Genomic DNA, 27,973 nt, shown 5'->3' with positions numbered 1-27,973 from the left:
TTGGGACTGTGGGAGCCACCAAAGAGTCCAGAGGCCAAGGCACAAACCACAAACACTAGGCCAGGCTGCCTATGTACTCACAGGCTGTTTATTTATCCAAGAGTAAGGAGGAGAGAGGATGAAGAGAAAAACCAGATGCCCCAAGGTGGTGGAGCTGAGGGGAGAAATGAACAGAAAGGTTCCTCCTCTTTCTCTTGCCATGGACCCCAGGGAACTCCCTTCAGATGAGGCCTCTGAGGGTGGCTTAGGGGCCTCTAGGAGGCCTGGCAGTTGTTGTCTGGGGTCAGGATCCCCACAGGGGCAGGTCCCAGGCTCGGAATGGCTTTTGTGTACACAAAATATCTCTCTGCAAAAGGCACTGGTGTGGGGATGATGGGGCACCTGGGAGGCTACCCCATCACAGGCAGGATCCACTGTGTCCTGAGTCTGGGTCCCAGTCCCAAGACTATCCCAGCCTCCCTTAGAAGCTGGGACTCTGCACTCTTGTTCCTTTCCTCTCCCTTCCCTCAGCCCAGTGGTGAGCAGGCAGTCAGCGGAGGGCCAGGTCAGGCCATGTGGTAGATACCCTCTCTTCAGGGCTAGTGCATCCGGTGATCTCTAGGCCAAAAGCCCCAGGCGGGTGACTTTTGCCGAGAGGAAGGAGTGGATGATGAAGACCATGGTTTTGGGGCACGAATGCAGGTCCAGCTGCTGCAGGGTGGATGGAAAGAAGGGTCAGGAGCCCCATCCGGCCTGGCCTCCAGGAGAGCAAAGCCCCCCACCCCCTCTACTCACAATCTCTCCTTCAGCACCCCCGAAGTCCAGGAAAAGGAGGCTGGCACCATCATCTGAGGACATCTGCAGCTTCTCAAAGGGCTGCCGGAGCAGCACAGCTCGGGCCGCACCGGGCTCAGCCGCCCACAGCGTGAAGCCCTTGTCGATGTGCACAGAGAGGGTACAGGGACGGCCATTCCACGTGCAGGCTGCAGGGAGGCATGTGGGCACAGGCACAGCCAGCACCTCAGGGACCATAAGCCCCACCTCCAACCCTCACCAGCAACTCCGAAAATGGGGCTTCAATACCACCAGGGATGGGAAGCTCACTGCCTATTATGTCATCTGTATATTCACCCTGCATGGAGTTGCCCCCACCCTAAAATACAGAAAATGGGCCCTCAGAGAAACAATACCCCACTTCTAGTCCCACTTTCAGCAACAACAAAAGTGGAACCAGAAAGAAGCACCTGGGTGGCTCAGTCGGCTAAGCATCGGACTTTTGATTTCGGCTCAGGTCATGAGCTCATGGTTTGTGGGTTTGAGCCCCACGTCAGGCTCTGTGCTGACAGCGTGGGGCCTGCTTGGGATTCTCTCTCTCCTCTCTCTGCCCCTCCCCCACTTGCGCTTGCTCTCTCTCTCTCAAAATAAATAAATAAACTTTAAAAAAAAAGTGGAAAGTTTAAACTCTGCCATGTACAGAAGGCCCATTCCCTCCCTCCCTGTAAATGTATCAGTAGACCCACCAAGCATGGCCCTTGAAGACCTTAGAGACCTGTAGAATTGCCCCATTAAATGTGAATTTCAGATAAACAATGGATAATTGGGACATACTTATGCTAAAAAGGTGTTTGTTGTTTATCTGAAATTCACATTTAAGTGGCGTCCTATATTTTATTTGGCAACCCTACTCCAGGCACAATCTCTCACAACTTCACCACTGTAATCACAAAGCCAGGGCAAGAAAACCCAGGGAAAAGGGTCTCACTACCCACTGGGGCACCTGCACAGCCAAACAAAAGAGACCGGAGACCCCAAACCCCACTTTATATGCCCCTCCTGAAGCACCTGAAGAAGAAAGTTTGAATGCCTCTGGGGGTAAGAGGCTCATTACCAGAGAGGCACTCCCAGGTCCACCCAGCCCACCTGTAGACACCTCCTGCACACCCTCGGCAGCCCGGTGACAGCCATCCACCAGTTGGCGGGTCCAGGCAGCCAGCTCCTGTGGTGACTCCACGCTGAACAGGTGAGTGTCCACACCGTGACGTGTGCCCGTGCGCAAGGCAAAAGAGAGCTCTGCATCATAGGGCACCGAACCCTTGGAGGGGCCTGAGTGCACCAGCCTAGGGGCAGGGGGCAGAGGGCTAAGTATAAGGCCTCAGACAGTCAGGAAATAGTTCTGAGCCAAGGGGGTGGTGACCTGGGAAGGGACCTGTGACTCCTTTACCATATAATCAGGGAACAGGACTTCCAGAAGGGCCCCGATTGACTCACAAGAGCCCACCTCTTGCCACCCTCCCCCTTGATCCCTCTGCTCCAGCCATACTAGTGTCTTCAGACACACCCAGCACATTCTTGCCTCAGCACTTCTGCATATGCTGTTCCCTCCATCAAGTACGCTCTTCCCCGATTATCCGCACGACTCACTCCCTCACTTCTTTCAGATCTTTGCTCAAATGCCGTCTCCTCTGAGAAGCCCTCCCTGATCTTCCTGTCTAAAATAGTACCCCTGGCACTCACTAGCCTTACTTTTCATCATGATACCAGAAATTATACTTATTCTTTATTTGTTTCCATTGGTTTCTGATTGTCTCTTTCACTAGAATATCTTCTAGGATACGAATTTTTGTCTTATTTGTTCACCACTCTATTTTCAGCAATTAAACCAATGCTGGGCATATAGTAGATCTTAAATAAACTCTTGTGACCTGAATTCATGAGTCACTTGATTAGTTTGGCAATCCATGACCTGCTTGTCCTTGGCAGACAGGCAGCTCCTAACACATAGGCCAGAGCCCCACCCAGAGGAAAAGGCATGAGCAGCAAAGGCCTGGGCCTTCAGTTTCATTCCCATTTGCTGTGTAACCTTGGGCAGCTTACTGCCCCTCTCTGGGCAACAGCCTCAGAGTTCTGGCCCTTAGCCCTCTTCAGTTCCTCATTCCACACACACTCTCTCTTGTAGCTTCAGCTCCCCCCAGAGCTGCTGCTGACACCCAGTTTTCCATCTTCCAGCCCAGAACTATAAACCCACAAGTCCCCAAGATTCCTATCTAAGCCCCTCTCTGTCCCCAACACACTGGAGCATCTTGCTCCAGCCTCCCCACTTTGCACTCTCACCCCTAGTCCCACTGCCCACCGGACCCCAACTTCAACCCCCCCCCATTCATCCATTCATCCTGTCCACCTCCCTCACCCTCCCCATCTGGCAAACACTAAGCCCAGTTAATTTTACCACCCATGTGTCTTCCAATGCAAATGCGGCCTTTCTTCTCCATCTGCTGCCTCCACCCACCTCCACCATCTCTCCTGCATGACTGCACCAGCCTCCCAGCTTCCATCCTGCCCCCTCCACTGAATTTTCCACATGGCAACCACAGAGAGTCTTCTAAAACACAACCCAAGTCACCTCACTCCCAGGCTAAAACCCTTCCACTCCGCCACAGCTCTTAAGATAGAACTAGCATTCCTTAACCAGGGACTAGAGGTTCTGTAAGATCAGGCCCTGACAACTCTTGGTTTCATTTCTCTCCATTTCTTGTACAGATTCTACATACTAGCTATAGCACACTCAAAGATCTATGAACATGCACCAGCCCTTAATACTTCTGTACTTTTGACCATGTTGTTCTGTGTGAGATGACCTTCCACTCTTTCTTAAAGAGCAAACTTCCCTGGTGGTCTAGTGGTTAGGATTCGGTGCTCTCTTAAAGAGCAAACTTCTATTCAACCATCAAAGTCCAGCTCAATATCACCTCCAGCTAAAGCCTTCCCCATCAGGCCAGGCAGAGTTAAGTGGTTCCTTCACCTCCACGCTTGAAGGCTGTCAGCCTCCCCCACCAGACTGGATACTCCCTGAGGGCAGACTGTTGGGATCAGCTCCCTGTCCCCTGAACTATGCTCCACTAGGTTGGGCAGAGTAGGTGTCAATCAGTGAGTGACTGGTGGGACCTCACATCCTTCTCTTGCAAACCGCCATCTTACAGATGAAGAAACTGAGGCCCAGACAAGATAGAGGTTTGCTTCAGGTCACGTGGGAAATAACTCAGGGTAGAGTGGGGCTGGGGTCCCCCACCTCTGAGGCCCGTCGAGAGCATCATCCCCCAACCTCTGGGTGAGACATACACCCCTGCCTGCCCATGGATACCTGGTGGCAATGAGTGGGGCAGTACGGGCTGGCTGGCTCAGAGCCTCCCGGGTCTGGGGTAGATGGCAGTAGAGAAGCAGCTCCTTCTCGGTCAGCAAGGCCAGGGTAGGTGCCGTGCCCCCACCGGGCAGCTGCAGGGGGCAAGGCAACAGTGAGGTGGGGCAGGGAGGGGAGAGGTCAGAGGGCCAGGGTGGAGTGAGATGATAAATGGGAATGGGGTTAGCTCCAGGGGAGGGGATAGAGGTAGCGGACAGATGCCTGGCCCAGCAGGCACCTGCTCAGTCAGCCAGCCGATCTGCTTGATGTCCTGGCTCCCAGCTGTGCTGGTGGCTGCCAGCAGTGCCTGCAGCTCGTCCTTGACCCAAGGCATCAGAGCGTTGACTTGGGCCTGGATGGCAGCTGCCCACGACTTTGCGCTAGCCTCATCCTTGGCCCTCAGGAAGAGGGTGTCTTGGCCATCTGCTGAACAGATCTCCAAATACCTGCAGGCACAAATAGAACGGAGGGGAGGACAAGTCCATTAGGCTGCAGCTGCCCAACCTTGAAATCTGGCCCGAAACCCCATTCGCTGCAAGACCAGGAGAAACCACAGGGTGTCCACGAGACAGTCGGGAGCGATACTCACTGCTGGGGCTCCAGCCCAAACTGGGGCTTCATGGGGTCTAGGGACAAGAGACTATGACACACATACACAGAACCATACACATACGAATTAAACACATACTCAAACATGTGTGATAGGAGCCAAAATCACTGTGTGAGGATTCGTGATCTTACTCTTTTCTCCTGGTTTCTAAGGAGAAGGATTCTCCTGCTAGACCAGCTCCCAGCTCCCAGCTTTTCCTTTGTGGCACAGGACCAAAGTGATATACTGCAAGGGGGGCGGGGAGCACAGAAACTGGAGAGCCTTGAGAGGCCAAGTCAGTCTACACAGAAAGAGCTAGAGCTGGAGGAGTGAAGGAGGAAGAAGGGAGGAGGGATTGTGGACAAGTGTGGGGGAAGAGTTTCAGGGAGGTACCAAGAGGACTAGTGACAGGGAAAGGATTTTAAAATGTTATGTGGAATATTAAAGATTCGCTCCTCTTTGGCCTTTCTGTAACAGATGAAGCAGGGCAGAATCTGAAAGATGGCTCACACAATACCCAACCCCCTTCACCTTTGCCTCCCTCCACTGCAGAGTGAGGAAGCAAGATACTTGAATTCCCACCTCCCTTGCAACCAGGGCTGGCCAGGGGACCCAGGTCTGACCATGAGATACAGCCAGAAGTCTCTGGGGAGGGTGCCCCCTCCCAAGGGAAGGTAAAGCTTCCCTAGATGTGGTGGTTACTCTCCAAAGATGGCCTCCACCAAATCCATCCCTCTCTGAACATCCAGTCCACTCTTCTCATCAAGAGGTGAAGCTTATTTCTCTTCTCCTTGACCTTGTAACATGGTTTGACAAATACAATGTGGCAGAAGTGACATTCTGGCATTCCTGAGCCACCACGAAATCCAAGTACCCAGGGACCAACTACCCAGATAGAACAAACAAGGCATGTGGAAAGGACTTCTGGAAAGAGGAATGCTCAGCCAGCCCCTAGCTGTTCCAACCGTTCCAGCTGAGGCAGCAGACATGGGGGCAAAGCGGCCATCTTGTACTTCCAGCCCCAGCAGGTGCCACATAGAGCGGAAGAACTGGCCAGCCGAGCCAGCCCGGGTTACAGAATTGTAAGAAATAATAAACCGCTATCTTCTAAGCCACTCAATTTTTGGATGGTCTGTTATGCAGCAAAAGAACAAAATGCAAGGAGAAAATTTCCTTTGCCTTTTGCCTTCTTCCCATCTGGAACATGGGCACATGTTTGGGCATGCAGCCACCATTCTGCCTCCAAGAAGAAAATACACAATAAAAATGGCAGAGGAAGAAGCTGGAAGGCTGGTTCCTCAAAGGCATTCTTGCACATGTTTCTTAAACATGTGGAAAAATAAATCCCTCATTTATTTAAGTCATTGCAGATTCGCATTTCTGATACTTGTAGCCCGACATAATCCTAAAACTTAGTAAAAGCTTGAAATATTTTTCATTTTTATTTTGGTTACCAGATTGTGTTCCTTTGACTGGAACATTGTGTCAATATGGAACCACAGTTATATTCATGTTACACACGTTACATGTGTGCACGTGGTCGAGCACGTGTGCATACATGCACATACACATATGAATATTAACACAAACATGCACCAACACGTATGCACAAATCTACACCCATAGCCATGCAAATGCGTACATATACACACAAAGTTTTTGCGTTTACACGTCAACTACATGTGCACACACAGAAATGTGTGATATCTGGGATCAGGCTGGAAACCACGATTAACCTAATCATGTAAGTAAGTCTCAGGAAGGACGAATACCACCTTACCTTCACTCAATACAAAAGGCCCCTTTGGTGGAACACCTTAAGTGACCTGTGAATCACCAGTTCTTGCTTCATGGGGGCAGTCTGGGGCTGGGGCATCGAGTAGTGCTAAAAGATTTGGAGCTGAACCTCCAGGTCAATGTTGGGCATCTGTCTGGCCTTGACCCCGGCTGTAACTAGGACCCACAGCACAAGCCTTTTATGCTCATGCCATATACACACTACCCCCAATACTGCATACCCCACTTGATCAACATATATTCCATTCACCCACCACCATCACTCAGGCACCTACAATTTCTAAAGCAGAGAGGGCTACCTGGAATGAGGCAAGTTCCATCCCTTCCTGGTTGTGTGATCTTGGGCAGGTTACTTCCTCTCTCTGTTCTCATCTACAAAATGGGGGTGAAATAATAGGACTTTGCTCATAGGGTCGCTGTGAGAGTTGAATTAAAATGTGCATGGTAAACACTCAATATTGTTGGTTGTTACCAATCTTACCATCAGTGACCTGTTAAGGGCTGCTCATATGTGAAGGATGGTATTTTCCATGGCCCTGACACGAATGTTACTAGACATCTAAGAACCTCAGCAGAGTTAGAAGAGACTTGAAGGGACCACTGGGTCTGAAAACTTTATTTCCCAGTGAGGAAGCTACAGGTCAGTGAGGAAAAGGGACTAGTCCACGGAAAACCAGGACTGGAGCCCAGGGTTCTTCCGCAGACCAAGCTCCTTCTCAGATGTGAACTGCTCAGAGGAAGAAGAGGGAAGCAAAGCATACCATCATCCCCTTAACTTCACTCTTACATCCATTCAACAAACATTTCTCAAGCCCCACTATGTTCAGACTTTGTACTGCCCACTTGCAACACAGGGCTATCTTTCCCTTGGCCCCACCACTTAACACCAAGGCGTATCCGTCTGAGCTGCTCCCCACCCCAGATTTACCTGGGCTCCGGGTCAGTGGGGGTGCACCTCCTCGAGACATATGCCATCTTCAAGGATATGTGTTTGGCATCACTGATGTCCCGGGGTGGGGGGCCAGGGGAAGACAGCTGTCGCTGAAGGGGTGAAGCAGGAGGCGAGTCCCAGCCAACCGAAGTCCCGCCGGCAGAGTTCTTGAAATACGGTGAGACCTCTTTCATGTACTTGACTGGTCAGAGCACAGGTCAGTAGTTACTGTTGTGACATGGGCTCCCATGTGGCACATATCACAACTGTCAGTAATTCATAAGGGTTTAATTTATGTCCAATATCACTATCCTTCTCTAGGCCAAAGTCTCTGACAGAGCAGTGTGGTAGAAAATACTGGATGCATGCCAACATCCAAGCTCTCATGTTTCCCCTGGTTTATAGATCCATGCCACCTGGAAGAAAGACCACAGTTCCCAGCCTCCTTTGCAGTTAGGTGTGGCCATGTGACTAAATCTAACCAAGTAAGCAGGAGCGTGTGGATTTGGGGGATGACTGCCTAAAGGGAATGGACAACAGCTACAACAAGGCAGTGAAAGAGCACTGAACAGGAGTCAGGAGATGTGACTGCTCTGCCACAGGCCCCTTGTTTGCTTCTATTTCTTTAGCCTGCTCATCTGCAAAGAGGAGGCATTGAATGAGATAGTCCTGTGGGACAGGCTGGCAATTGTCATCTGATATAGCAATAGCCTCCCAGCTTAAGACTTCATTTTCCAGGCTCCTTTATAGCTATACGTGCTCATGTGGTCTAGTCTGGCCAATAGAATGAGAGCAGAAGGGATGTGTGCTGCTACCACATTCTGCCTATTAAAGAAAGGGGCATACCCTTCCTTTCCTCCTCTTTTCCCCTGACAGAGTTGAGCTAGCTGGGACACAGACTGGTGAAGCACCATCTTGACCATGAGGACATGAGCCACAGTCTAAGGGAGGCTGACCACAAAACAGAAACAAATGGATGCTGGCCCTTGGAGATGCCATGTCAGACTTGGACTGTTACCTAAGAAACATAGCATAAGAAACAAGCAGCATAACTTGTACCCTAACCAATATAGGTGCTCTTAGCTCTGACCAAACATCATTGAGTAAGTATAGTAGACACCTTCTAAAATAGCATCGTCCAGGGGCGCCTGGGTGGCTCAGTCGGTTAAGTGGCCGACTTCGGCTCAGGTCATGATCTCATGGTCCGTGAGTTCGAGCCCCGCGTTGGACTCTGTGCTGACAGCTCAGAGCCTGGAGCCTGTTTCAGATTCTGTGTCTCCCTCTCTCTGACCCTCCCCCATTCATGCTCTGTCTCTTTCTGTCTCAAAAATAAATAAATGTTAAAAAAAAAAATTAAATAGCATCGTCCAACAGATTTTTCTGTGATTATGTTAATGTTCCATATATACACTGTCCAATACAGTAGCCACTAGCCACATGTGGCTATTGAGCACTTGAAATGTGGCTAGTACAGGTGAGGAACTAAATTTTTACTTTTATTTAATCTTAGTTTAAAATTAAATTCGAATAGCCATTTGGGACTAATGGTGGCCACACTGGACAGCAGAGTTCTAGGATAACAGCTTTGATCTACTTCTCTGCCCAACGAACCCAGAAATTCACGTTCGGATATGTGATCCTGCCCTTCTGGATATGCTACCTGGACCAGAGTGAACACCTGACCCACACTAGTATACCCAAATTGAGAGTAGGAGAGATCCTCGGCTGGTATCTTGAACAAACTTGAATGCTATGGGGGCAACCACCTTCTGCTGTGAAGAGGAGAAAGCTGGTTTATAAGAGAGAAAATTAGTGGATATGCATGTTGAGAGACAGAGGGAAGGCCCTGCCAATCACTGGTTAACGCTCTTGTTTCTGATACTCATCCTTTAGAATGTCAAACTTCCATCCCAACAGGAGTTGTGATATTTGCAACCAAAAGAGTCTTGATTGGGGCCTCGACCAATGCCTTTTTAGAAAAGGCAGATCTCGCTAACAATGCAGCTACAAGTGAAAGGCAACATGATGAGAAGGTTGATCTAAGAAGAGCCTGTGGGAGTACAGATTCAGAAACAAGTCAGTTTTCTTGAATACCTACCATGTGCCAGGTATTGGACTGGCCCTAGGTAGGACTGGAATGGTAAACATATGCACTTGCGCTACCCTTTCTTTGTCCCTTGCTCATGGAAGACACCATAAATCAATCATAGTGCTTTATGGCAGCCATTACCAATCCATCAAGGCTAATTGGTAATAAAATATTTTGGTCATTCTTGTTATATTTATTAGATGAGTTGGGCTGCAAATAATAGAATATATGATAAAAGTGCCTTAAGAAATAAAGATATTTATAATTTCACATAACAAGAAATCTAGGGGCACTTGGCTGGCCCAGTTGGTAGAACATTCAACTCTTGATCTCAGGGTTGTGAGTTCAAGCCCCATGTTGGGTGTGGAGTCTACTAAAATACAAATAATTAAAAATTAAATAAAATGCTATTTAAAAAAATCTAGAGGAAGGCAATCTAGGATTGGTTCAGTGACTCAATTAAATTGAAAGCAGGGTAGACCTCTGTGCCATTCTCTTGGCCTTCCCCTCATGACCACAAGATGGCTGCCACAGCTCAAGCCAATCATTCCTTACATGACAAAACCCAAAGCAGGAAGGGGGAAGACAGGCAGTAAAAGGTTTTCTCCTCACAACTCCCTTATCAGAGAGGTAAATATTCCCATGAAGCCTTTTATCTCATTGGCCTGACTGGGCTCCATGCCCACTTCTAGCACAATCATTAGTAAAAGGGAATAGTCATGACTTAGACCAATCACAATTCAGCCTCAGGAGCTGAGCATATTTCCACCCAATAAAATCAGGCTTCTATTAGCAAGGAAGAAGGGGAAATAGTTGGTAGATTTGCCCTACTATCTGGACTGTTCCAAATTTTTTTAAGTTTATTTATTTATTTTGAGAGAGAGAGACCAAGCAGGGGAGGGGCAGAGAGAGAAGGAGAGAGAATCCCAAGCAGGCTCCACACTGTCAGCACAGAGCCTGATGTGGGGCCTGAACCCACAAACCATGAGACCAAGACCTAAGCCAAAACCAAGAGTCGGCCACTCAACAGACTGAGCAACCCAGACACCACTTTCCCAATTCTGATGAGTAGCAGTCTCCTCATCCACTAAGAGGTGCCTATGCCTGCTAGCCCTTGGGAAGCCTCCCTTACTCTCCCCTCAACTACTATGCCCTCATGGCCATCTGACTTGCTAGCCATCTGACTTCTGCAGTCAAAGCCCAGCCAGTATGCTCTGCCTGAGAGCAGACAAGCCAAGAAGGGGTGAGGAAGCAGCTCTTGGCCCAGCTCCCTGGAAAAAACAGATAAGAAGCTATTTCTATCACGGAAGACTGTCCCTCAGGTTCAGACAGGATCCAAGACAAATAGCAGTGAGAATGAAAGGGAGTTACAAACCCTATTGGGGTTGGAAGAGCAGTTAAGTTGAAAATAAGTGCAGGATTTTTTTTTTTTTTTTTTTTTGAGAGAACCAAGACTAGGTCTGAAAGTTGGGAACTAGGACTAAAATTGACTCAATGACTCATCCTCATCATTACAGCAGTGACTTACCCCAGGACTGACTACTGGATTATGTCTCAAGGGGTGATAGAGCTGGGACACATCACAGCCTATCTGACAGCCAAACCATTTCCCCCTTTCTTTGCTAACAGAATTCTGAGCCCTACAGATTGGGCTTCTCCCCAAACAAGGAAGAAAATCATGATTGGTCAAAGTTAATCATGATCTTTCCATCCCTCTTGCTTGTGATTGGTTTAGATAGAGGCAGATGATACAATTCTGGCCAATGAGAAGTGAGGGAAAGTGTATTCCCTGCCCTTCCTCTCCTCTAGCCTTTAAAAGTTGCTGGGAGGGAAGTTGGTCCCAAAGCAATGATAGTCACTTTTTTTTTAATTTTTTAAATTTACTATTTTATTTATTTTGAGAGAGACACAGAGAGAGGGGTGGGGAGAGAGAGAATCCCAAGCAGGGTCCACACTGTCAGCTCAGAGCCCGATATGGGGCTCGAACTCACAAACCATGAGATCATGACCTGAGCCGAAATCAAGAGTCAGACGTTCAACCAACTGAGCCACTTAGGTGCCCCAATAGTCACTTTTTAAGTACAAGCATGCTTAAACACACTAAGAATGGTGAGGTGTTAAATTAATTTACCCTACGGACATGCTGCTTTTAGGTATTCTGGAAGAAAACTCGTTTCCTTCAATGTTTAAACCTCTTTGAATTGAGTCCTGTTACTTGCAGAGAAAAGCACCCTGATTGATACAGTCTTCCCGCCCCCTACACCACATGGGGAGGCTACAACTGATATATCCCCCTGCTGTAACCAGCCACATCCCTCCCCTGACCAAAGTCCTGCCCTGGCTCCCATCATCAAAATCCAAGACTCTTCAGGACCTGGGCCTTTCCTACACCTGGCTTTACCTCCTGCCACATCCCAAATCTCACTCTCTAGTCTAATCATCCTGGCCTTCTCAGAGCTCAAAGAAACTGTATGAATTTCCAAAGGTCCACACCTTTCAAAATGCAGTTCCCTTTGCACAGAATGCCCTTAGTACGTAGTTTAGAGACAGGCACTCTTGAGTTTGCATTCCAGCTCCAGCACTGTCTAGCTGTGTGACCACGGACAAGGAAATTCAGTTGTCTGCAAGTTAATAACAGAGGAATAACCATGTCTACTTCAGAGAGATGTTAGAATTAAATGAGATGCCATAAAACATGTGGCACAAGTCGGGGACTCAAGAAACATGAGTTTCTTACCTATTAGCTACCCCTGCCCTTCGTAGAACTCTGCTGTGATTTTGTGGGTTGGGACTATCTCTCTCACCAAAATGGAAGCTCCTAGAGGACAGAAGCTGGACTTGATTTGAACCCAGAGTTAATGTTCTATGAATGGAGAAACGAATGCCAGGCCGGACAGGTTCATTCAAGAGGGAGAAGGTGCCACAGCCCAGCCCAGCCCAGTCCTGTCACCCCACTAGGAAGCCTTTCCAGATGCCCACTCTGGATCCACCACACCCATCACTCTGCAGACCCCTAGACCACACTCCGCTATGTGTCTGTGTGGGAGTTTGTGGGCCCCACCAGGCTGGGAGCACTGTGAGGGCAGGGACCTCATCTGACTTATCTCTGTGTCCCCAGAATCCAGCAGGGATCTCCTATGCTACGTGTTCAGCAGATGAACATTTGTCAACTTTGAAGCCAGAGAAACTGCTAGAGCCCCTGCTCACCCGTCTGGGCCATCCCAGAACTGGGTCCTCCTTCTCCTTTCCCACAGAAACATACTATAAATGGACAGCCTACCAGCCGGTGCCCAAAACAAGGCTTGGGTTTCACAAACTAATTGGCTTGTCCCAGAGTTGGGGGTGGGGTGCTGGGGGCCCCAGAGTATGGCCATAAATAGCCCAGCTCTGAGGCCTCCTCCCTGCTCTGATTTCTGTCTGAGTCACCCGACCAGGCAGGGTGGGGCTATCCAAAAGCAGTGGCCTGAGAGCTGATGGCCCTGTGGTCAGCATTCTTGAGACTCCAAAGATAAGCCCAGCTGGTATCTACACCCTCCCCAGCCAAGCTCCTGGCCCAGGAGCCCCAGGAGTCTGGTAAAGCAGTGACACATGGGCTTTTCCTCCCCAAGAAAGCTAAGACATACATAGAACACCCTGCTCCTTGCAGAGGCCCCAGTTCCCAGGGACTTCCTGCTCTGCCAACAAAAGACAGGCCCCAGCCCTGGCCCCAAAAGATTCTACTAGAAACACAAGGAACTGAGACAGGGCAGGACCATTCACCTGGCCCAGTACAATTGGGAGGGAACATATGTGCTTCAGGGATACATCTGTTTTGGCTCAACATAGTATTCCCAGCACGTATCCCAGTGCTCAATAAATGTTTGTGACTGAATGTGCTGGCTATGAGTCTTGGCTGAAGCCTGCCATCTAAGCTCAAGCTGTTCCTTGTCTGTTCAGTGGGTGGTCACTTACTTGCCCCTACCAGAAAGTACACGGCCTATCCAATTGTTTACTAGGCTATACTCTCTCCTCCAACCAAAATGTCAGTTCCATGAGAGCAGGGACCTATTTTCTTGTTCACTAGAGGATCCTCAAAATCTAGTATAGTACCAGGTAATCAGGTACTGACATATAGTACCAGGTAATCAGGAAGTATGAGATTTGTTAAATGAATGAATATAGACAGGCCTGAGGCTTCTCATCCTGGAAAGAAAACATTGAATGCGGGCTCTGAAGTGAGGCTTGGGTTGAACTTCGTTGCTCTGTGACCCTGGACAAGTGACTTGATATCCAAGATCTTCCATTTCTTCATCATTATAATAGGAGTAAAATATACCTACCTCCCAGGGTATTGAGACTCAATACCTGCAAAGCACTTTGCCCTGCTTAGCATAGAGTAAGTCTTCAATGAACAGCAGTGTGGTTATTATTTCCGCGGCTGTTCTCAGTATGACTGTATAAGGGGAAGGGCACAGGAAGCATGATAGGCAAAGATTTTAATCTGGGCCCTGTCACTTGCTATGTGGCATTGGCGAGTCCCAAGGTCTCTCTGAGCCTCATTTTCCTTACCTATATAATGGGCACTGATGCAACAACTCTCAGAGTAAGGTATTATGGGGATTAGTGTCCAGGCTGCCCACTAGCCCACCAAAGATGGTGTGGAGAGGACATGGGGTTCCAACAGGCTCTGGAAGGAGTGACCTTTAAGGTCCTGCTGGTCTAGCAAGGCTAGGTTATAAATAGTTCCCAGCCCCTGGCAGGCCCTGCATTAGGGCTGACCAACAGAGCCTGAGTTGCTATACTCTGGGGCATAAAAACCTCCCCTTAATGCATCCTTGTGCAGTACAGGGGATACCATCTCTCAAGATCCTAAAGGCATGTGAACCCTTTGACTTAACAATATCCTTTGCAGGAGCCCCGCTTCATATGAATGCTCACGGGTGCACAGAGGGCTTACAGCACCGCTGTCTGGGGGCAAAAGGGTAAGAACAACTTGAATGTCCATGAGCAGGGGTGGCTAAATACAAGACGTGAGCTCCCTGATCAGCAGACCGCTCAGTCTTGTGCATGGCTATATCCATGGTGCCTCCATCGAGTCCTGGCACAGAGCAGAGGTTCAGTAAATACTTGTTAAATGGGGGTGCATGGCTGGTTCAGTCAGTAGAGCATGCAACTCTTGATCTCAGGTTCATGAGTTCAAGCCCTACACTGGATATGGAGCCTACTTAAAAAAAAAAAAATTGCTAAATAAATATATGAATCCCAATAATGGGATATTACCCAATCATTAAAAAGAATGAGACAGAGGGGTGCCTGGGTGGCTCAGTCAGTTGACCGTCCGGCTCCTGATTTTGGCTCATGGGATCAAGCACCATGTCAGGCTCCACATTGGGTATGGAGCCTGCTTGGGATTCTCTCTCTCCCTCTCCCTCTGACCCTCCCTGCTCCTTCTCTCTCTCTCTTCCTCCCTCCCTCCCTCACTCCCTCTCTCTCTCTCAAAAGAAAGAAAGAAAGAAAGAAAGAAAGAAAGAAAGAAAGAAAGAAAGAAAGAAAAAGAAGAAAAAGAATGAGATAGAGCTACATGTACTGAGTTGGAAATATGTCCTCCTCAACTTGTTAAATGATAAAAACAAATATGGAAACTTTCTGAAAGTGTGAAAATATCAACTATGGTTATCTCTTTGAAAAGAGAATTGCTTTACATTCTCCTGGGTTTTTTTTAAGCATATATTGCTTTTTATATTTTTTATAATTTTTTAATGTTTATTTATTTTTGAGAGAGAGAGAGAGAGACAGAGTCAGAGAGTGAGTGGGAAAGGGACAGAGAGAGAGGGAGACACAGAATCCGAAGGAGGCTCCAGGCTCCGATCTGTCAGCACAGAGCCCAACGCAGGGCTCAAACACACAGACCGTGAGATCATGACCTGAGCCGAAGTCGGACACTTAACCGACTGAGCCCCTGAGGCGCCCCACTTTTTATATTTTTTAAAAATCTAGTTTACTTCAAAAAATATACCACCTCAGGACGCCTGGGGGGCTCAGTCGGTTAAGCGTCCGACTCTTGATTTCGGCTCAGATCGTGATCTTGCCATTCATGAGTTCGAGCCCCATATCAGGCTTTGTTCTGACAGCGCAGAGCCTGCTTCAGATCCTGTGTCTCCCTCTCTCTCTGCCCCTTCCCTGCTCACCCTCTCTCACTCTCTCTCAAAAATAAATTAAAAAAAAATTTTTTTAAAGAAAAATACATAGCACCTCATCCCAAACCATCTAAGAAGGATTCAGAGTTGAAGCCCTCATCAACTCAATAAGCAAAGGGTTTCAGGACCTTAGTAGTGGGAGAAAGAAGCACTTACTGAGTGCCCACTGTGGACCAACCACCAAACTTGACCCTCACAAAAACATCTTCACCTAACTGCAACAGTTCAATGAGAAGGGTCTGGATCCTTATGTAACATGACTTGCAGTGCAGTATAAATATTTAAGAACATAAGTTTTTGCATCTAACAGATCTGAGCTCAAATTCCATCTCTGTCTGACCTCGGGAAAACAGCTTTATCTCTCTGAGTTTCAGTGCTCTCATCTGCAGAGTGGGATGAATAACAAACCTAATTCATAGAGGTCGTTTTGGGGATTTGATGAGAAAATATATGGAAGGTACTTAGCACAGTGCCTAGCACACTGTAGGTGCTCAATAAAAAGCAGACACCATCATCACTATTATTATCATTATTATTTCTTCCACCACCATCAGCAGCCAGACTCATGCAGTTAATTGGGGCCAGAACCTGTCTCCAGAGCCCCACTGGCATTTTAATCAAGATCCAGGCAGAGATTAAGCCAAGTTTTATCTATAGGGAGTCACATGGCCCAAAGCCGTGTGTGTGCATGTGTGTGTGTGTGTGTGTGTGTGTGTGTGTCCAAATAAATGTTTCCTTGAGAACAATGATTGGAACAATAGGTGTTTGTGGCCATGGGAGGACTAGGCGGGGGCTCCATTCGTGACTGTGTTCCCAGGTCAGAAATCTCTCAGGCACCTCAGGGGCACAGCATCATTTGGCTAAGCCAAGCAGGATAGCTTCATATTAGTTGCATCCATTAATTACATCCCTCTTTTAACGGTAGTGATATATTAAGCCAAATTTGGGGCAGGACACTTGGAAGTCCCCATCTGCCAGGGGAGGACCCAGCAGGAGTTCCAAGGACTTATAACCAATACTCTCAGGACTTAGTCAAGCCCAGCTTGAGCCTTGAGCCCCATCTTAAACATTTAGGAAAGTCAACTGAAACTGACATGGTTAAGGTAAAGTAGAAAGGGTCAGAGATGTACCCCACAGATCATTCCCTACTGGCCAAAAGCTAACGTGTGCCAGGCATAGGGCTCTGAGACAAACTACACATGAGTCCTGCCCTGAAAGACCTTCAAGTATACTGGAGAAAAGAGTAATGATGGCTGCTGCTGATATAAAGATGATAAAGGCTGACATTCACTAAATGTTTGCATGTGAAAGACATTGTGCTACACACTCCAAATGCATTGTCTCATCCTTAAAAATAGCAAATAAACTAAATAATCAAATACCAACTATGAGCACTGCCCTTGGTGTTTTATTTTTTAATCTTGCAAATAATCATGCAAGGCAGGTATTACCCAAGGCTGAAACAATATTGGCCTCTGCAACCAGACAGAGCTCAGTTTGAATTCTGTCAATTTCTTAGTCGTACGACCTGAAGAAAGTTATTTATTCTCAACAAACCTTGGTGACCTTGTCTGTAAAATGGGAATTATAGCAATTCCTATCACTCTATACTGCCTTTTATCATGAATATTTATGGACATGCTACTCTCTGCCTGTTATTCTTTTTTAAATTCATTATTTCTGAGAGAGAGAGAGAGAGAGAGAGAGAGAGAAAGAGAGTAGAGGAGGGGCAAAGAGAGAGGGTGAGAGAGGATCCCAAGAAGGCTCCACGCTGTCAGCACACAGCCCAACACAGGGCTCCATCTCACAAGCCATGACATCATGATCTGAGCCGAAATCAAGAGTCGGATGCCAACTAACTAAGCCACCCAGGGGCTCCTACACCTGTTATCTTTTAAAACTCGATCGTTATGTGGAATGTACCTTCCCTACTTTGTACAAAGTACTGAAACTGACTTTAATTTTTACTATCCTCTGGTATTATTATTTTTTAAAGATTTGATTTTTGGGATGTCTGGGTGGGTCAGTCAATTAAGCATTTGACTCTTGATTTTAGCTCAGGTCATGATCTCACAGTTCATGAGATCGAGGCCTGAGTCAGGATCTGTGCTGACAGCACGGAGCCTACTTAGGATTCTCTCCCTCCCTCTCTCTCTGCCCCTCCCCTGCTTGCTCTCTCTCTCTTTCTCAAAATAAATAAATTAATTTTTTAAAAAACCTCTTATTAAAAAAATTATTTTTAGGTAATGTCTTTCTTTCTTTCTTGAGAGAGAGAGAGAGAGACAGAGAGACAGAGCATGAGCTGGAGAGGGGAAGAAAGAGATGAAGAGACAGAATCCAAAGCTGGCTCCAGGCTCAGAGCTGTCAGCACAGAGCTGGATGTGGGGCTCAAACCCATGAGCTGTGAGATTATGACCTGAGCCGAAGTCGGATGCTTAACCAACCAACTGAGCCACCCAAGTGCCCCTATATTTAAGTAATTTCTACACCCAACTCACAACCCCAAAATCAAAAGTCATATGCTCTACCAACTGAGCCAGCCAGACACCCCTGTCGTTTAGTATTATTTTTTAAGGCATCACAGGGTCACTGTTGTCCCCATCATGCCAGACACACTGTGGGCGGAGGGAGGGGAGGCATTTGGCTTTCTCTCCCTTTGCTCCCAGGCCTGTCTCCCAGGCTCCAGGTCCGTGGACACAATGGGCCTCTCTAAGCAGCAGACAGTTGGCTGCCAGCTTGGGCCCAGATTCCGATTGCGAACACATCCCTGTGGCTGAGAATAAGATGAAGACATTGTGCAAACCCCTGAACTAGCAGGGGAAAAGGTCTACAAGGCAGGCTAGGGTTACCGAGGCCTAGCTGAACCCCTGACTTAGGTCGGAGAAGTAAGTCTGGCACCCAGAGTTTGCTAGTGATATCTGTCCTTCTAGGACATTCTCTGGGGACTCTGTACCCATTGAACCCCAGGCCTCAGGAAAGATGCCCAGCTGCCCCGCCAGGTTCACATCCAAAGGAAAAGCCATCTTTCCATGGCCCCTTGGAAGTGGCCCCAGGACTGGAATGGGGGTGGGAAAGTTTTGAACGATGTGGCTAGTAATTAGGCTCCAAGATGGAACATAGGCCCAGAGAGGGTCCCAGGAACCCTGAGTCCAGACTGGTGAAGCTACCAGACCCTTACCTTCTCCATAAGCTCCATCAGATCTCAAGGACCAACCACATGCCAGCATCCTGGCTGCCTCATGTCCTCCAGGCTTCTCAGGTCACCCCTGCAATTCAGACTCTTGACCCCAGTGCCTGCCCCCACGCCTTTTCTGCCTTGGGTGGAATTATCCTTCCACAAATATGCTGCACTAGGAGAGCACCTTAAAAGAGACTTCAAATAAGAAAAAGCTGGAAAAAAAACAACAAGAAGGCCACAACCTCCAGACTCTTCCTCTTATCCAAGCCTGCTTAGGTGAAACCATCACCATCTCCTTCCTGTTCACGGCCCCAGCTTCCTCACTGCCTTTCTGCATCCATTTCTGCCTCCCTCCAAAGGGAGTGCCAGGCTGGTGCTGCTAAAACCCAGATCTGCCCATGTGCTGCTCCTGCTGAATCCCCTTTAATGGCTCTCTGTTTCCTTCCAGAGGAAGTCCAAATGCCTTTAGCCTGGCATTCAAGGCTCTGAAGTCTCTCAGTCTGGATACTCTCCTCTTTCTCCACTCCCTTCCTTATACCCTAGGCTCAGGATAAAGCTAATTACTTCCCAGGCAGCTCCCCAGGTAAGTCGAGTCATTGACTTGACAAGACCTGAGGCCTTGTTCACACAGCTCCCCTGCCTGGAATGTCCTTTCCCAACCCCATACCCACATCTGCTTATGGTTCATAAAGTGCCAGCACTCCCCCGCCCCTCCAGGAAGTCTTTCCTGACTATCCAGAGAGAAGTAACCACTGTCTCCTCTGATCCATGGACAGATTCCCATCTCAGCACCTGTGACACGTTGGTAATCTAGCATTTTTGCTCAGCTGTCCCCCCACCCCACTAGACTGAGATTCCCCTCAAAACCACTGAGTAGACTAGTATAAAAGGAGAAGGAAAGAGAAAGCAGAGAACACTCTCATCCAAAAGGGAGGAATAATATGGGAAGATTATAAACAATTTATGCCAACAAATTTGACAACTTAGATGAAATGGACAAATTTTTTAAAAGACACAAACTACCAAAGCTCACTCAAGAAAAAACAGATCATCAAAATTGCCCTATTAAGAACATGGGAAATGCAGTTAAAAACCTTTCCATAAAGATGGCTTCCCTGGAGAATACTACCAAACATTCCATGAAGAAATAATATCAATTCTCTATAAATGTGATGGGACAGGAGGGTAATTACTAACATTTATTGAGTGCCTACTATGTGCCACATCCTATTTGGGGCAAGAGATAGGCCAAGCTCCAGCCAGAGGCCTGGGGCAAGATTTGCCAAGGAAAGATCTTACCCTGGGAAAAGTCTCAAAAAACGTTAACAGCTGAGGACTCCCAGTCTTGGAATGGTACACTTCTCTTCCCTACTGTATCCATGATAGACATTGTTAATCACTTCCAGCTCCTTTCTGCTGAGCCCAGACAAGACGTCCCAATCCTTCCAAATACGTGACTCCCACTAGCCACCAGGGAAGATGGCACTCAAAATGAAAGCTACTGATCATCTCTGATCTGGTCTAATCCCAACTGATAGGGAAACTGAGGGCCAGAGAAAACAAGGGTCTTACCCAAGGCCAGAGATTCATCACAGAGCGGACAGATTTTTTTTCATTTTTATTATTTTTTTTCAAATTTGTATTTAAATTCTAATTAGTTAGCATATAGTGTAATATTGGTCTCAGGAGTAGAATTTAGTGATTCATCACTTACATATAATACCCAGTGCTCATTATAACAAGTGCCCTCCTTAGTACCTATCACCCAGAGAGAATTTTAGAAACTGATTTTTAAATAGTTTCTATGAGGGGCCCCTGGGTGGCTCAGTCAGTTAAGCATCCAACTCTTGATTTTGACTCAGGTCATGATCTCATGGTTTGTGAGTTCAAGCCCCGCATCAGGTTCTGCACTGACAGCACGGAACCTGTGCAGAACCTGCTTATAATTCCCTTTCTCCCTCTCTCTCTGCCCCTTCCCCACTTGCACGCTCTCTCTCTCTCTCTCTCTCTCTCTCAAAATAAATAAGTAAACTATAAATAAATAAATAAATAAATAAATAAATAAATAAATAAATAAATATTTGTATGAATGAGACAGTGTTTATGTTTTATCTCCTCCACCAGATAGTGAGCTCCTGCAGGAGAAAACCTGGGTCTGATTTAGCTTCTGACCCAGTGCTCTGCACACCAGGTACACAGTAGGTGTCTATAAATGTTTCTTGGCTTAGTAAGGCAGGAATGGAGTACAAGAATTATACAGAAGGCTTGGGTATTAGCTCCTGAAGCCAGGAGATACCTCAAGCTTCTAACACTCAAAGATGTTACCTTCTCAGAATGACTCATGCTGAGAGCCCAGATAGACATTCTCACCCCAAAGATGAAAGCAGGAGGAGGACCTCAGCGTGGATTAGAAATGTGTCTGCAGTAGAAATTTTACCATCTACAGATTAAACTTTCAAATAGCAGAAACTAAAAGAGCTCCTCAAGTCAACCAAAGAATGACATTTTGATGAGTTTCAACTGCATTACTGGCTATAAATACCAAAGTAATGAGGCATAGGGTAGCTGAGTCTTTTATACCCATATCATTTATGAGTGATCTTGTTATTTAACCTTGCTGTTAAACTATGACTGTTATACTTAAGCTTCAAGGGCCAATACTGCAGACTTGACTTTTTTTTTTTTTTTAACGTTTATTTATTTTTGAGACAGAGAAAGAGCATGAACGGGGGAGGGGCAGAGAGACAGGGAGACACAGAATCGGAAGCAGGCTCCAGGCTCCGAGCCATCAGCCCAGAGCCCAACGCGGGGCTCGAACTCACGGACCGTGAGATCGTGACCCAAGCTGAAGTTGGAGGCTTAACCAACTGAGCCACCCAGGCGCCCCCAGACTTGACTTTTTTAAAGTGTACATTTAAAAAATGCACCAGTGGCATTTAAATAGATACATCGAAAATGTAAAAATAAAAACAAAAGTGAGAAAGAACTGAGGTCAGGGCCACAAGAATGCCAAAGATCACCCAGAGCCTGTTTGTTTCTGTGGCCTCTTGGAGACCTGTTTGGGAAAACAAGGGCCACCTATCAGGATTCAGGCTTGGGGCTCAGCTCAGCAGCTTTGCTAGCCATGGCATTCTCCATCAACCCCCGCCATCTCCCTGTGCCTGTTCTGGGCCAAGAGCCAAACACACATTCCTCAGGCCCCCACAGCTTCCGGAACTGACAGAGGGGAGTTTGAAGAAAGGGCTGAGCAGAACAGAAACCTCCTGAGTGAGATGGCAAAAGGCAGATATGGGACAGTCACAGCAAGAGACTTACAACAACTGATGGGGAAACTGAGGCCCAGAGAAGACAAAGGTCTCATCCAAGACCACAGAGTGCGGGGATAGTGGAGAGGAACCACCAAGGTCCCTCTTCCAAAACTTCTCTCTGATCCTTGCTGGAAGGATCTCATGTCCTGCAACGTAAAGGCCAAGTCCTCTCCCAAGGGAGGATGGGTCTCAGGGTTTTAAGGACCCTAGAGCTGGGAGCTCTCCAGTTTCCTCAAGAAAGAATATTAGCTGCCTCCTCCCCAGGCCCTGCCCCCTCCTTCCCTGATTCACTCACTGGGTGGAGGATCCTGCCATGTACCTTTTGTCCTGGTCACACAACCCAGCAAGGGTTACAGAAATAACCCAGAAGTTAAATCTCTGTTTTACAGGTGAGGAAACTAAAGCTCAGGGAAATGAAACGACTTGTCCAAGTCCACAAAGCTAATGAACAGCAGAGAGAAAATGAAAACTAGGTCTGTCTGGCTCTGGGCCGGCTCTCCCACCACCATGCCATACTGTCTCAAGGCAGGTCCCCAAGTTCTGTCTCTGTTTTCGTCTCTGCCCACCTCCCAGCCCCCACTGCTGGGCTGCGGCCACTTGAAGCCTGGGGGAAATAGGAAAGAAGTGAACATCCTTGGGGTCCCCAGTGCTTACCCTCCAGCACCACCTCTTTGCCCGTCTTCTTCAGGACCTGCACCGCCTCATCATGGGTAGCAGAGGAGAGATCCTCCCCATTTACAGACAAGATGGCATCCCCCACGAAGAGGGCCTCAGTCTGGTCGGCTGCCAGGCCCTTGAAGATCTTGGAAATGAGAATAGGCATCTTGTTCTCTCGGCCCCCTGCACAGGCACAGCAAGAGGAAAAAACTGAGGCAGATGCTCCAATGCTTGAGAGTCACACGAAAGCAAAATTCTTTCTTTTCCTTTTTTTTTTTTTTTAAGTTTATTTATTTGGAGAGAGAGACAGAGAGCATGAGTAGGGGAGCGGCAGAGAGAGGGAGGGAAAGAATCCCAAGCAGGCTTCATGCTGTCAGCGCACAGCCCAATGCAGGGCTCAAACCCGTGAGCCGTGAGATCATGACCTGAGCCAAAACCAAGAGCCAACTGCTTAACCGACTGAGCCACCTAGGTGCCCCAAAGCAGAATTCCCTCTGAAGGCCTACCTCAGTGCCCAGCCCAGTGCCAAGAAGGTGGTGATGGGAGAGTTAAGAGAATCTCAGAAATTAGTCTTAGAAGTCTGGAACACTAATAAATCATTTTCTAAATTCATAATGTAGTTTGGTCACTGGTGCTCTGGGTGTTTGCCAGTGTTTGAGTAACTTACAAAGTGCTTCAATAGTTTTTTCTTAAGTATTTTAGATTTTAAGTAATTTTCCTATAATGGGGGAACCCACTGATACTCCTTAATCTGGAATAAAGATAGAAGTCAGTTATTGCTATGGCCCCCAAGGTCCTCTTTAGCAATCAGAAAGTTTGACAATCTAGGACCCAGCTGAAAACTAAGGCCTTAAAGTCTAGATTTCAGGAATGCCTGGATGGCTCATTTGGTTGAGCATATGACTCTTGATTACAGCTCAGGTCATGATCCCAGGCTCGTAGGATTGAGCCCTACGTCAGTCTCCACGCTCAGCATGTCTTAAGATTTTCTCCTTCTGCCCCTCTCCCCCGCCCACTCTCTCTTTTCTCTAAAAAAATTTTTAATGTTTATTTTTGAGAAAGAGAGACAAAGCGCCAGTGGGAGAGGGGCAGACAGAGAGGGAGACACAGACTCTGAGGCAGGCTCCAGGCTCTGAGTTGTCAGCACAGAGCCTGATGTGGGGCTCAAAGTCACAAGGTTCATGACCTGAGCCGAAGTTGGATGCTTAACCAACTAAGCCACCCAGGCGCCCCTTTCTCTCTAAAATAAAATAAAATAAAATAAAAATTTTTAAGTCTAGATTTCAAAAGCCTATCCAAATTGCATCTCTGGTGCAAAGAAAGCTAATACATCTTACTGAATGATAAATTCTTGAATATCATTTTATTTTTTTTTTAATTTTTTTTTAATGTTTATTTAGTTTTGAGAGAGAGAGACGGAGTGTGAGCAGAGGAGGGGCAGAGAGAGAGGGAGACACAGAATCGAAGCAGGGTCCAGGCTCCTGAGCTGTCAGCACAGAGCCCAATGTGGGGCTTGAACCCACAAACTGTGAGAAACCTGAGCTGAAGTCGGACACTTAACCGACTGAGCCACCCAGGCGCCCCTTGAATATCATTTTAAAATATGAATCGTCGGGGCGCCTGGGTGGCGCAGTCGGTTAAGCGTCCGACTTCAGCCAGGTCATGATCTCGCGGTCCGTGAGTTCGAGCCCCGCGTCGGGCTCTGGGCTGATGGCTCAGAGCCTGGAGCCTGTTTCCGATTCTGTGTCTCCCTCTCTCTCTGCCCCTCCCCCGTTCATGCTCTGTCTCTCTCTGTCCTAAAAATAAATAAACGTTGAAAAAAAATAAATAAATAAAATATGAATCGTCATAATAGTTCACATTTGTTCCACATACCAAGTGCCAAGCACTGTGCTAAATGCTTTCACTGTTGTCTCACTGCATCTTTACAACACCCCAATGACACATGCATGCTCAGTTTCCTATCAGGAAAAATGAGGTATGGAGAGAAGCCCAAGGTCATCCAGCTAGTTAGTGGCTGCAGAGCAGTACTTGAACCCAGGTCTCCTGGCTCCAGAACCAACACTCTTAACCCTATGGTGGACTGCAAGGCAGGCCCTCAAATATCATATCACTGGTCCATCCCAAAATATTGAAGATGAGGAACTAGTTGCCCATAGAAAGAAGGTCATTATTTCAAGGTCACACAACAAATTGATGGCAAAGGTAGGACTAGAATGCCTCTCCTGACCCCCACACAGGCTCACTGCACTGCACAGAGCTTGAAACCTAGAAAGGAATGGGTTTCTATTTATACCTGCTCTTCTCCACCTGAAACTAGGGACTTCAGTCCAGTTTGAAGCTATGATCATTCTAGGCTGCCCCAGGCTGGTCTGGACCCTGGAAGGGAGGTTATCATGGCAACAGGAGCTCAGTCTCTACCAAGGAAGAACTGAATGGAGCTGACACTTTCCCTGACCCCTCTTTTTTTTTTATTCCCTTGACCCCTCCTAAAAGTACCTTCCCACCTAGAACTATGGAGCTAGGGCGTAACTTTACCTGACCTTGGAAAGTCCACGTTCTCTCCAAGTCTCAGCTAGTCTATCTATAAAATAGAACTCTGTATTAACTCTAAGTTCTTCCCTCCTTTGACATATTGAGTGTGCAATTTCTGGATTTATCTGTTGCCCTTTCCCATTCTGGAATTTAGGGACAAGACTGGTGCCCACTCTCTGTCTTCCCCATTTCTCCCTTTTAGATTCCTTTGGTTGGCTGCCTAGGAATCTGCCCTTCCGCGGGGAAGAACCAAAACCCCTCGGCACTTAAGAGGCCTGATAATTGAAGTTCAAATCCCAGCACTGTCACTCACTGGGTGAGTGTGGGAAAATTGTTTTACTTTTGTGAGTCTCACTTTCTTCACCTGCAAAATGGAGATTATGCTCCCCACTTGTTACCATTTCTTGCTGGGATGAAACGGATCATAAACCTAGAGTATTGGGCACAGCCTTCAGCACACAGTGGTAGCTGAGTCACTACCATCCCCAGCCAAGGGTCTGGAGATACCCAGGCCAAAGGGTCTGGAGACACCAATGAATAAGACCCAGCACCAGGGAGAGAGACCAGTGCATATCCAAGATGATACAAGGGCTGACACCCCTTCCCAAGACAGATAGCAACCTGAGAAGCAGATGGGTAGGAATGGTAAACCCAGCGGCTGGGAGTATGCAGAGATTTTAAGCACTATGGTTAGTTGCTTTGGGAGTCTTTCCTGGGTTCTGTTTTTCCTCTCATCTAACACCAAAAATTAACCAGGAACCTACTATGTGTTGGCAGGGTGAGTACTTCAGACTCCTGTTCTCAGAGAATCATTACAACTCTATCATCATCCTCATTATATAGTAAGGAAACTAAAGTTCAGAGATGGGAAGTGATTGTCTAAGTTCATATGGATCCAGGACTCAAACATAACCTGGTTGCAACCTAAAGAAAGCTCTCTGTATTGGGGCTGAGATTTCTCAGAGAGGCAACTCTATGGTCACCCCCTCTCAATTCTGGGCCAGGTGGAGATGGCCGGATCAGGAAACTCAAACCCAGTTGTCAGGACTCTCCACCTAGGTACACAGGGCCCCGGACCCTCAGATTTCTAGATCCTTTCTGGACCCGGGTCTGTGAGCCCAGCCTGTCTACCCAGGTCTCCAAACCACCCTTGTGCTCTGAACTCGGGGCCTTACCCCTCCCCTCCACCTTGGTTGTGTCCCAGGGACTTCCTCCTCCTTGCCTAGGAGCTTCCCAGGCCTCAATCCCCTTTCTCCATCCTTTGCTCCCCTGGGGCTCCTCTTATCCTTCATGTCCATGCAACCCCTGACATCTCTATGCCCCCACACAGAACTCCCCACCCACCTGTCCTCGGTGCTCCCCAACCCCCTCCACCTGTGCTTTCCGGAGGAGGCCTCCGACTCCCAAAACCCCTCCGACCTTGGTGCTCAGGTGTCCTCGTTCCCTCTGTCCCCTCAGACACCCTCCTTGCCCCCAGACAGAAATCTTCCAACTCTATGTCCTCCGTACGCTGCCAGCCCCCGCGACCTCTGCGCCCTCGGCGGCCCCACAGACACCGCGACCCCGTGCCCTCGGTGCCCCCGGTGCCCCTGCGCCCACCTTTGATGCTGATGCCCAGCCCGCCGGCGTCGGCCTTGCGCACCGTCACGCGGCGCCGCTGGAGCAGCAGCGCCTCGGGCAGTTGCGGGGGCGCCGCGCCGGGCTCGGCGGCGCCGTTGAGCTGCGCGGGCTCCGGCTCCCGCGGGGCGCCGGGCTCCGGGCCGACCTCGCCGTCGGCGGGGCTCACGGTCAGCGCGTCCTCCGCCAGACTGAGCAGCACCCGCTGCCACCTCTCGGCGCCAGCCCCCGAGCCAGCCCCGGCGCGCAGTTCCAGCAGCCCGGTGCGCGGGGAGCGCCTGCCTGACGCCATCTTCGCCTCCGAGCCCCCGGGCCGCCGAGCTCGCCTAGCCCCGCAGTGCCCGGCCCGCTCCGACCGAGCGCCTAGGGCAGAGGGCAGCGGGGGCCCGGCTGGGCCAGCCGCCACCCTACCCCCGGCCGCTGGGGGTGGAGCCTCGGGGGCGGGGCTGGTCAGGGGGTGTGGCTACCGGCGAGGGGCGGGGCCGCAGGCATGCTGGCTGGAGGACTGGGGCTGCACCCTGCATCTAAAGGATGCAGTGTGGGACTACTTCGGGGTTGCGGTCGTAAGGATGCAGGGTGGGGTAGGGGTCAAAAGGTAAGGAGAGAAGAAGTTGAGTGGGGAGATGGGCGGGGCTATACGGGGGCGGTGCTTCGTGTCCGGAGCAGGATCCCGCCGAGGAGACTCTTAGCTGGGCAAGGACGTCGAGGCAGGACTGTAGCTCTCCGACGTGGATGAGAACCATGGATCCTGGTGCGCGAGGCTTTGGGCGTCGGGGCAGAGCTATGTATGGCGGAGAGGTGCTTTCCAGGGACACGGCTTGCGTTTAAAAGGCTGGCATCAAGCCCTCAGGGACTTCTCAGTTGGGGTTTGGAATGAGCTGGTTTCCCAGCTGGGGCTTTGGTCTGTGGGCGTGGCTTGTCTGGGGCGTGGCTTCTAAAGCTG

At 48.6% G+C, this 27,973-nt stretch overlaps 1 protein-coding gene across 1 annotated transcript; it reads right to left on the bottom strand.

The window, feature by feature from the left end:
* Positions 1-72: 72 nt before the first annotated feature.
* SNTA1 (syntrophin alpha 1) lies at positions 73-27,895 on the bottom strand. The gene is made up of 8 exons (XM_045444877.1): positions 27,013-27,895; positions 22,876-23,061; positions 7,468-7,672; positions 4,392-4,599; positions 4,118-4,248; positions 1,900-2,096; positions 775-962; positions 73-690 (listed from the first exon to the last, which is right to left on the bottom strand). Exons 1-8 carry the CDS (start codon positions 27,320-27,322, stop codon positions 598-600), a joined length of 1,518 nt encoding a protein of 505 aa, XP_045300833.1. The 5' UTR covers positions 27,323-27,895; the 3' UTR covers positions 73-597.
* Positions 27,896-27,973: the final 78 nt, after the last annotated feature.

Source organism: Leopardus geoffroyi, chromosome A3 (assembly GCF_018350155.1).
Source record: "Leopardus geoffroyi isolate Oge1 chromosome A3, O.geoffroyi_Oge1_pat1.0, whole genome shotgun sequence".
NCBI classification, from domain to species: domain Eukaryota; kingdom Metazoa; phylum Chordata; class Mammalia; order Carnivora; family Felidae; genus Leopardus; species Leopardus geoffroyi.
The sequence above is the reverse complement of the archived record's forward strand: the minus strand, read 5'-3'. Positions and strand labels throughout refer to the sequence as shown.